Raw genomic sequence first — 11,749 nt, forward strand, 5'->3', positions numbered from 1 at the left:
CAGCTGTTTTCCATGCAGTCTTCTCCCTGGGCTCCGCCATCTTGCAAAATGGCGGGCGCATGCACAGTGCGCCCGCCGAATCTGCCGGCCAGCAGATTCGTTCCAAAGTGCATTTTGATCACTGAGATATAATCTATCTCAGTGATCAAAATAAAAAAAAAATAGTAAATGACACCCCCCCCTTTGTCACCCCCATAGGTAGGGACAATAAAAAAATTAAGAATTTTTTTTTTTCCCACTAAGGTTAGAATAGGGTTAGGGTTAGGGGAAGGGTTAGGGGTAGGGTTAGGGTTAGGGGTAGGGTTAGGGGTAGGGTTAGGGTTAGGGGTAGGGTATTTTCAGCCATTTTAACCCTAAAAAACTTCCTAGAAAACACACAGACTCTGCATAGAAAACTGCATAAAAAAAGGATCAAAAAACGCATCAAAAAACGCATCAAAAAAGGACAAAAAAAGGACCAAAAAAAGGACCTGCGTTTTCTGCCAAGAGCTGCAGTTTTTTAAAAAACAGTCCTGAAAAAAAAAGGATGGAAATCAGGAACGTGTGAACATACCCAATTTTTTTTATCCTTTATTTCAGTCTCCCGCTGCTGCTGCTGCTGAACTTCCAGCACAGCATGAAGGTTCTCCCAGGCGCTGCCAGAGTCAGCAGAATCGACGCCGCAGTCGGCCATCAGTGAGTTGGTTTTTTGGGGGGCTTCGATTGGTAATTTTTTTGTTTCAGTCTACTAATTTTTATTTTTTAATTTTTTTTTCTCACTGGCTTCACAGTGTGCTCCCGCAGAAGATTCTGATATCGAAATCGAAGCACTAATCGAGGAGGTTCGCGAGCGGGATCCGCTGTGGAACATGGCTGACTGCAGGCATGCTGATACCAGTGTCACCCGTCGGCTCTGGTTGGAAGTATGCCATAACATCTTTCGAAGGTGGGAGGACCTTCTTCCACAGCAGCAGAGCAAACTATGTAAGTATTCACTTTTCAGTGATGTTTAGCGCTGAATGTAATGTCTTGCATTTACCTTATTTTTTTTTTCTTCATTCCTGTCTTCACAGGTGGCAAGGTTAGGAAGCGGTGGCGGTCACTGAGGGATCGCTTTAAGAGGGAATTTAACGAGGAGATGCAGGCCCCGAGTGGCTCAGCAGGAAGGAAGAAGAGGAGGTACAGATACGCCCCTGCCCTCTCCTTCCTAAGGCAAACCATGCTGAGTAGAGTGTAAGTATTCAACATCCCAGTAAGAACCTGTCTAATCACAAAACTTTTGTTTCAGTCCGGGCTTTTTCATATCAATATAATAATTTTTTGTTTCTTTCACAGCACCTTCTCCAGCCCCCGTGCGCCTGCATCTTCTTTTGCGCCCTCTGGAGCGATCCCTCCTGAGTCCGCCACCGGGGACCACGTCGGTAGGCCCCACACCTCTGACCCCTCCACTTCATCCACCTCAGGCACTGGAGCGCAGCCTTCGTTACTCGCATCTGATGCTCAACAAATAGCGTTCCCTTTACCCCACCCCTCTGACCCTGCCACCTCTACACCACCGTTAGGTTCGTGGCGGCAGCGTCAGAGGGGTCAGGAAAGGAGCTATGCTCCTGAGTTCTTACATCTAAATGCATCCTTCCAAAGTTCTTTTAAAATTTTGGGAGAACAAGTGACTGCTGGTTTCAACATGGTGCAATCACGCATCAGTGAAACCCACCAGGAAACCAGCAGTCGCTTGGATAGGCTGCATTTAGATGTAAGTCAAGCTCCGGCAAATCTTTTTTTTCAATCCATGCTTAGGAGCATTGAGAAGCTTTCTTTTGACCAGCAGATGCGGGTAATGAATAGCTGCCATAATGCTCTGCTCAAGGTCCTCCACGAACCCCAATCTACCCCCACACCTCCCCACACATCCCAGTCACCATTTCAACACCATACCCCCCAATATCAACGTCAGTCCCAATACCAAACCAGGCCCCCCAACCCAAATGTATTCCCCAGTGTTTTCTTCTTCCTTGCCCAGCTTTCCTTCCCCATTCAGTTATACAAATACCCCAACACAACCCCCCTCTGGTCAGCCTCCTGCTTTTCACCCCCCTTCCACTGCAGACCAAACAAGTAGGGTTTCCCCAATCCCACCTACCGACGTGGTCCAACATTCCAGCCCCTCCTCCCATAGTTACTCCACCCGACACTACCAAGACCTGTAAACTTTTGTTTTGGAAATTTATAAACATGTTATAACAAAATTATATTTTGAAAAGAAAAAAAAAGTTTTTTGAAAATGACAAAAAAAAAAGGTTTTAAATAAAAATCTTTCTGATTTAAAATCTACTCTGTGTGTGTGTGTGGATTCATTAAGGTTATATGGTAACTATTAAAGGTTAAATAACAATAAACACCAGACGTTTGAAAGGTATAACAATGGTTTTATTACCAAACAAACCACACTTTGGGAATTTTTTGTTTTGTTTTTGCCAGAAACACAATTTTTACATAAACAACTAAAGCCATGAAAATAATGTCACACAATGATGTCTTGCCATGGAATCCGCCCAACAGGTGTAAAAAAATAATCCGCAAACTGGTCCCTCATCCTAGTAACAGAACCTGTGGAGCGAACAGAGGCACTGCGGTAATCCCACAAGGTTGTCTCCAATTTTTCGTCATCCAAGGTAATGGGCTCCTTTGAAATGACAAAATTATGGAGCACCACACATGCCTTGACAACATCGTCTACAGTTTTGGTTTCCAGTTTTATTGCCGTCAGCAGAACTCTCCACTTTGCCGTCAATATACCGAAAGAGCACTCTACTACTCTTCTTGCTCTGGTAAGACGGTAATTAAATACCCGCTTGGTACGGTTTAAATCACGGCTGCTGTATGGTTTCAGTAGGTGCGGCGACAGTTGAAACGCTTCATCACCTACACAAACATATTGCATGGCTGGTTTACTTGTTCCTGGGAGCGGTCTGGCTGGCGGGAAATCGTATGTTTCTCAATACAGGCAACGACCCATTGGAGAGTTTTTAAAAACTTGTGAATCGTTGGACCGGCCATACGCTCCTATGTCCACAGCAAGGAATCGGCAGTTGGCGTCTGCAATAGCCATGAGTACAATGGAGAAATATTTTTTATAATTATAGTACTCGGATCCTGTTCCTGCCGGTTTAGCAATCCTTATGTGTTTGCCGTCCACGGCACCAACACAATTTGGGAAATTGCAAATTCTCTCAAATTGTTCAGCACTTCTCAACCAGATTTCCATTGATGGTTGTGGGATATACTCCGGCTGTAAAGTGTCCCAAATCGCCCGACATGTGTCCTTCACTATTCCGCCAATAGTGGAAATCCCCAGCCTGAATTGGAAATGGAGTGAAGTCAGAGACTCAACCGTAGCTAGGAAGCTGCAGAAAAAAAAAATTTTTTTTAAAAATTGCACAGACCATCAACAAAAAAAACCAGTGGAATGGCCTCAAAAAACCCAAAAAATTACATGCTGCAGAAAATGCTGCGCAATGTGTCAGCGCAGTTTTGTCTGCAGCATGTAACAACATTCAATATGAGCAATCACATGAAAAAAAACAGTGGAATGGCCTCAAACAACCCAAAAAATTACATGCTGCAGAAAATGCTGCGCAATGTGTCAGCGCAGTTTTGTCTGCAGCATGTAATAACATTCAATATGAGCAATCACATGAAAAAAAACAGTGGAATGGCCTCAAACAACCCAAAAAATTACATGCTGCAGAAAATGCTGCACAATGTGTCAGCGCAGTTTTGTCTGCAGCATGTAATAACAATCAATATGAGCAATCACATAAAAAAAAACAGTGGAATGGCCTCAAACAACCCAAAAAATTACATGCTGCAGAAAATGGTGCGCAATGTGTCAGCGCAGTTTTGTCTGCAGCATGTAATAACAATCAATATGAGCAATCACATAAAAAAAAACAGTGGAATGGCCTAAAACAACCCAAAAAATTACATGCTGCAGAAAATGCTGCGCAATGTGTCAGCGCAGTTTTGTCTGCAGCATGTAATAACAATCAATATGAGCAATCACATAAAAAAAAACAGTGGAATGGCCTCAAACAACCCAAAAAATTACATGCTGCAGAAAATGGTGCGCAATGTGTCAGCGCAGTTTTGTCTGCAGCATGTAATAACAATCAATATGAGCAATCACATAAAAAAAAACAGTGGGATGGCCTCAAACAACCCAAAAAATTACATGCTGCAGAAAATAGTGTGCAATGTGTCAGCGCAGTTTTGTCTGCAGCATGTAATAACAATCAATATGAGCAATCACATAAAAAAAACCCAGTGGAATGGCCTCAAACAACCCAAAAAATTACATGCTGCAGAAAATGCTGCGCAATGTGTCAGCGCAGTATTGTCTGCAGCATGTAATACCATTCAAAATGAGCAATGACATAAAAAAAAACAGTGGAATGGCCTCAAACAATAAAAAAAATTACATGCTGCAGAAAATGGTGCGCAATGTGTCAGCGCAGTATTGTCTGCAGCATGTAATGACATTCAATATGAGCAATGACATAAAAAAAAACCAGTGGAATGGCCTCAAACAACCCAAAAAATTACATGCTGCAGAAAATGGTGCGCAATGTGTCAGCGCAGTTTTGTCTGCAGCATGTAATAACAATCAATATGAGCAATCACATAAAAAAAACCCAGTGGAATGGCCTCAAACAACCCAAAAAATTACATGCTGCAGAAAATGCTGCGCAATGTGTCAGCGCAGTATTGTCTGCAGCATGTAATACCATTCAAAATGAGCAATGACATAAAAAAAACAGTGGAATGGCCTCAAACAACCCAAAAAATTACATGCTGCAGACAATGGTGCGCAATGTGTCAGCGCAGTTTTGTCTGCAGCATGTAATAACAATCAATATGAGCAATCACATAAAAAAAAACCAGTGGAATGGCCTCAAGCAACCCAAAAAATTACATGCTGCAGAAAATGCTGCGTAATGTGTCAGCGCAGTTTTGTCTGCAGCATGTAATAACAATCAATATGAGCAATCACATAAAAAAAAACCAGTGGAATGGCCTCAAACAACCCAAAAAATTACATGCTGCAGAAAATGCTGCGCAATGTGTCAGCGCAGTATTTTCTGCAGCATGTAATAACATTCAATATGAGCAATGACATAAAAAAAAACAGTGGAATGGCCTCAAACAATAAAAAAAATTACATGCTGCAGAAAATGGTGCGCAATGTGTCAGCGCAGTATTGTCTGCAGCATGTAATAACATTCAATATGAGCAATGACATAAAAAAAAAACCAGTGGAATGGCCTCAAACAAAAAAAAATTACATGCTGCAGAAAATGGTGCGCAATGTGTCAGCGCAGTATTGTCTGCAGCATGTAATAACATTCAATATGAGCAATGACATAAAAAAAAAACCAGTGGAATGGCCTCAAACAAAAAAAATTACATGCTGCAGAAAATGGTGCGCAATGTGTCAGCGCAGTTTTGTCTGCAGCATGTAATAACAATCAATATGAGCAATCACATAAAAAAAAAACAGTGGGATGGCCTCAAACAACCCAAAAAATTACATGCTGCAGAAAATAGTGTGCAATGTGTCAGCGCAGTTTTGTCTGCAGCATGTAATAACAATCAATATGAGCAATCACATAAAAAAAACCCAGTGGAATGGCCTCAAACAACCCAAAAAATTACATGCTGCAGAAAATGCTGCGCAATGTGTCAGCGCAGTATTGTCTGCAGCATGTAATACCATTCAAAATGAGCAATGACATAAAAAAAAACAGTGGAATGGCCTCAAACAACCCAAAAAATTACATGCTGCAGAAAATGGTGCGCAATGTGTCAGCGCAGTTTTGTCTGCAGCATGTAATAACAATCAATATGAGCAATCACATAAAAAAACAGTGGAATGGCCTCAAACAACTCAAAAAATTACATGCTGCAGAAAATGGTGCGCAATGTGTCAGCGCAGTTTTGTCTGCAGCATGTAATAACAATCAATATGAGCAATCACATAAAAAAAAACCAGTGGAATGGCCTCAAGCAACCCAAAAAATTACATGCCGCAGAAAATGCTGCGTAATGTGTCAGCGCAGTTTTGTCTGCAGCATGTAATAACAATCAATATGAGCAATCACATAAAAAAAAAACCAGTGGAATGGCCTCAAACAACCCAAAAAATTACATGCTGCAGAAAATGCTGCGCAATGTGTCAGCGTAGTTTTGTCTGCAGCATGTAATAACAATCAATATGAGCAATCACATGAAAAAAAACAGTGGAATGGCCTCAAACAACCCAAAAAATTACATGCTGCAGAAAATGCTGCGTAATGTGTCAGCGCAGTTTTGTCTGCAGCATGTAATAACAATCAATATGAGCAATCACATAAAAAAAAAACCAGTGGAATGGCCTCAAACAACCCAAAAAATTACATGCTGCAGAAAATGCTGCGCAATGTGTCAGCGCAGTATTGTCTGCAGCATGTAATAACATTCAATATGAGCAATGACATAAAAAAAAACAGTGGAATGGCCTCAAACAATAAAAAAAATTACATGCTGCAGAAAATGGTGCGCAATGTGTCAGCGCAGTATTGTCTGCAGCATGTAATAACATTCAATATGAGCAATGACATAAAAAAAAAACCAGTGGAATGGCCTCAAACAAAAAAAAATTACATGCTGCAGAAAATGGTGCGCAATGTGTCAGCGCAGTATTGTCTGCAGCATGTAATAACATTCAATATGAGCAATGACATAAAAAAAAAAACCAGTGGAATGGCCTCAAACAAAAAAAATTACATGCTGCAGAAAATGGTGCGCAATGTGTCAGCGCAGTATTGTCTGCAGCATGTAATAACATTCAATATGAGCAATCACATAAAAAAAAAACTAGTGGAATGGCCTCAAACAAAAAAAATTACATGCTGCAGAAAATGCTGCGCAATGTGTCAGCGCAGTATTGTCTGCAGCATGTAATAACATTCAATATGAGCAATGACATAAAAAAAAGATGCTTACCACAGTGTCACCAGGAGCCGCTCCGCCGGTGTGATGGCAAGCCTCATCCTTGTGTCCTGCCTTTGGATGACATCCCCTAGTTTTCCAACCAAATAATCAAAATGTTCCATCCTCATCCGTACATAATTAAAGAATTTCTGAGGGTTGCACCACAACTCCAGATATTGTGGACTGGACACCCCTGGTCATCCGCAGTTCATTGATCGGATGTATCCAGAATCGTCTCACTCTCCGTTGCATCCTCCGTCTTTCTGCTGTCCCCTCCTTCTCCTGCACTATAATATCCAGGCGATTCGTCTCAAATATAACGTCAGTAACCAAACTCGCAATCCTACCAAGTACACCATCCATCCTTGCCACTAAACTAAAACCCTCAAAGATGGGCTGTAAATACAGTCAGTATATAGATTTCCTTATTTTCCAGTAGCCAATCAAATTTGGGTGCCTCCCATTTTAAAAACGGATCCGTCGTAAAAACGGATGCAACGGATGGTAAAAACGGATGCAACGGATGCAACGCATCCAGCATTTCAACGAAACCGTTTAGCGGATTTGCGACGGATCCGTCGAAATGCTGTATGCGTTGCATACGTTTTCCACTTTTTTGACGCATCCGATTTTTAGGAAAAAAGACGTTTTTGTGACGGTTTGCAGTTAACGCTAGTGTGAAAGTAGCCTTATTCCATCTTTACATCAGAATATAGCATTGTCTAAAATCTCTACAAAGAGAGAGGTGTACTAGCACAAAAAAATCAGTCACATTCCACAGCAATTCACTTTCTACAAGTATGAATTCAGTTCTATCCAAACGTGGGAAGAAGAAGTTGGTCTACGAGAATCATTTTCCAAACGAATGGCTGATGATGTCCATTCCATCTGGGTGTGTGAAAAACGGTCAACTTGCAAGAGACATGTTTGGACCAATGAAGCATCTGGTGAAGTGGTGAAAGGAACCAATCCCCACAACCACATAGCACAAGCAGCAAGACCTGAAGCAATCTGACTTGTCAATGAGGCGGTCACCAGGGCAAAGACAACACAGGAGACACCACAACACATTCTCACAGAAGTCATTTCAGAAGCCCATTCTAATGTTGTAGCACTTCTCCCAAAGAAGGCATCACTGAAGAGAACAATACGATTATCAAGGCAACTTGGCAATATTCCAAGGTTGCCCCAAACCCTTGATCAACTTGATATTCCCCAGGAGTTACAGGGGATCAATATTGATGGCATCCAGCAGAAGTTCCTTCTGCATGACTCTGGTAAGCATTTAACATTTCCATTATGCAGAATTATTGCAAAATGTATGTTGCACAAATGTGAAAAATTATATATTACAAAGTGCTGATATAGAATACTATGTGATTTTTTTTGCCTTAAAGGGAAACTTTGAGGATAGTATAATGTAGGATGAGGCCCACTGATTCCATCTATGCCTTACTTGATTAGTTGCAGTCTAATTGCATTTTTTTTAACATCACACGGGACATAACAGGGTAGCTGAAATATTTGAAGACATTACAGACGCAATAATGACCCAGCGGCCTACCACGCCTCCACCATCTGTTGCGACCATGCACCCTCGCACCCCTGTGAAGTGTGATATAAATTTTATGTTTCAGTATATTGTTAGCTTTGATCTGCAGCACTCTACATGTGTTTTTAAAGATTGCGTTTGTTAACTTTATGTGTAGAGAGACAGCGGCGGCAACAGGTACCTGCCATTGCCAGCAGCACCACAGCATCCACCACCAGCGGGAGCCCACAGTCCATGACGTCACGTAAGTTAACAATCATAGATTACAGTTTTTCAACTGCATACGGGACATAAGAGAGTAGCGGAAATATTTGAATACATTACAGACGCAGTAATGACCCAGCGGCCTACCACGCCACCACCAGACAGCAGACGGCCTCGCACCCCTACACCACCCTCAACACCTCCCTTCCGACACTCCTCTTCCTCCCCCGGGTCGGCGGCATTCTCCCCAGAACATAACATACGTAAGTGACCAAAACAGCGAGCGCTTCCCAATGGCGTGTTCCATAGTTAACCAGATCTGTTATTATTTCCTTTAAGGTGCTGCAGCAGTGGCCAGATCGCTGGGGTGGGAAATTAGCAGCTCTGGTTCTGGCAATGAGGAACCGGCGTCCCTTCTCCGTAAGTATCAAGATAATACGAGTGGTTTTCTGCTGGATGTCACAATAGACAACTAAAACTGTAAAATTTAATAAAATTTACATCGCCCTGTGGTGCCAGACCAAATAGAAATTTACAACACACAAAATTTGGTCCTGCCCCAGAGGTCGAGATGTATTTTCAGCGGAATCAACGTTGGTTCTCCAACCTCTTCTATCCACAGAACCGCCCACCGTAAGAGAGCTCCTGGCGAGACAATTGCGCCTGGAGCGGACAGCAGCGCTCCTGCAGCAGACAGCAGCGCTCCTCCAGACTCAAGTAGAGCAGCAGGGCGTGACGCTGCGACACCTCTTGGGCCGTGGAAGGAGATAATTTGTTTTTTGGGGGTTTATGTTATATTTTGTTGTTTAATAATTTAAAACCAAGAAATTGTTACAAAAAAAACCAAAAATCTTCGCATTCTTTCTTTAATGTTTACCAAGCTATAAGGGTTAACAGCACCATTTTATAGGCATCACATTTAAAGTTATTTAGAGAGGTTTATATGACAGCAAAGCAAAAAAAAATATTTTTTTATACGGCGCGATCCTGCCAGGGTACAGCTCCAGAACCATTAAAGTACTGACAGTATTTTTCGCGACAGTCCCTTGCATCGTCTGCCTGTCTGCCAGATCCAAGTGCTTGAAGAGCTGTAAAATTATCAGGTTGTGTACGCCATTCCCCGGGCACAATATCTCCGGTTCTTGCGTCCACTGCATCAATAAACGAAGGAGGAGAATAGGAGCTCGTATCATGACGTCTCAGGAAATTATGGAGCACACAGCATGCCAAAACCACAAAGTCTATAGACGGCAGCTTCAAGTTGATAGCTGTGTGGAACACTCTAAACCAATTTGCCATAATCCCAAAGGCATTTTCAACCACACGACGGGCCCTCGACAACCGGTAATTAAAGATTCTGCGCTCCGGTGTGAGTGTTCTCTGTGCAAATGGCTTCAGCAAATGTGGATGAAGAGGGAAAGCTTCATCAGCGATGAAGACAAAATTTAGGTTTGCTTTTGTGTCTTCATTTAGTGGCAACAGCAGTTCATTGTTCCTCAAGCTTTCCCCAAATGAAGTGTGTTCAAAAACACCACCGTCGGAGACTCGACCATTCATGCCAACATCCACATCGACAAACTCATAGTTCGCATTGACAAGGGCCATGAGGATCACACTGAAATATCCTTTGTAGTTGAAAAAAAAGGATCCAGAGTTGGCTGGTTGCGTGATGCGCACATGCTTTCCATCTAATGCACCACCGCAGTTTGGAAACTGCCACAGCTCATCAAAATCGGAAGCAATCCTCTTCCAGTCATCCGCCGTCTTGGGAAACTGCAAGATGAGAAGGAAACATGTACAAATTAGGTCAAATATATTATGCACATACACTCTCATGTGGACATCCTACAGTGATTGAGGCGCAGTATGGATTAGTATAACAAAGTCAACAACCCTGAGTATGCAGGCAGCCATTTTTTCAGATGGCTTCGGTGACTCAGAGGGGGTGCTAAACAATATATCTAAATTATATAATCAATAAAATTACGTTGGGAGCAGCAAATAAAAGAAGGGTGGCGCAGGGTTGGAGCAGCACATATCAGAATGGAGACGCAAAATGGTAGCAGCACATGTCAGACTGGAGGCGCAGGATCACAGCAGCACATGTCTGAATGGGGGCGCAGGATGGGAGCAGCACATGATAGGATGTAGAACATATACCAATAGAAATGCTCGCCATCAGGGCGTAGAACGGGTTCAATAGCTAGTATAATATATCGACATAACACAGCAGCCAAAAAAAAATATAGTAGTACCTCCATATAATGCCTTAAGCTCTGCACAATGGCCTCGCATGTCTCCGGAATCACAACGCTCAGGAAAGGTCTGGAAACAGCGGCAGAAAACTTCAAATCCTGAAGAGACCTTCCTGTTGCCAGGAACCGCAGTGTCACCGCCAACCTTTCCTCCACGGGCACGGCTGCACGCATCGGCGTATCACGCCTTTGTATGAGTGGCGTAACAGCAGACAGTATTATTTTGAAGGATTCCTCGGACATCCGAAGGTAGTTTCGGAAATCATGAGGGTTATTGTCACGTAACTCTCTTATGAGACCCATGTGTGACAATGTGGATCTTTTCTGCAGCCAGCTCCGGGTCCACATGCGACGTTTTCGTTTAGGACGTCTCTCCTCTTGGAGACGTGCTGCCTCAAACACCAGGGCAGCAGCAACAACAGAACTCTCATCGGAAGTGAGCATAGTTCCTAAAAAGAAAACAAACGTACAATAAATACACGTGCTTACAAAACAATGTTCTGACCATTGATCTAATAACTATATATGTTACTACTGGTATTAAATGGGGCAGTCAACCATCTCGATCTGTAAAAGGATTAATTAATTGGGCCACGCTACAGCTGTGTACCTGAGGTTCTCAGGCCTACCCTACTCAAAGGAACAATCGACCACACTCCAACGTTTATCCCCGTTGAAGCGCAACATATGCTACGCTGTAACGTTATACATACCTTTTGCGGTAAAAGTC

General features: G+C 42.6%; 1 protein-coding gene across 1 annotated transcript; it reads right to left on the minus strand.

Moving 5' to 3' along the window:
* Positions 1-9,606: 9,606 nt before the first annotated feature.
* Positions 9,607-11,086, minus strand: LOC138680609 (uncharacterized). The gene is made up of 2 exons (XM_069767940.1): positions 11,020-11,086; positions 9,607-10,537 (listed from the first exon to the last, which is right to left on the minus strand). Exons 1-2 carry the CDS (start codon positions 11,023-11,025, stop codon positions 9,737-9,739), a joined length of 807 nt encoding a protein of 268 aa, XP_069624041.1. The 5' UTR covers positions 11,026-11,086; the 3' UTR covers positions 9,607-9,736.
* Between the last annotated feature and the right edge of the window lie 663 nt (positions 11,087-11,749).

The sequence above is a fragment of the Ranitomeya imitator genome, chromosome 5 (assembly GCF_032444005.1).
Source record: "Ranitomeya imitator isolate aRanImi1 chromosome 5, aRanImi1.pri, whole genome shotgun sequence".
NCBI classification, from domain to species: Eukaryota; Metazoa; Chordata; class Amphibia; order Anura; family Dendrobatidae; genus Ranitomeya; species Ranitomeya imitator.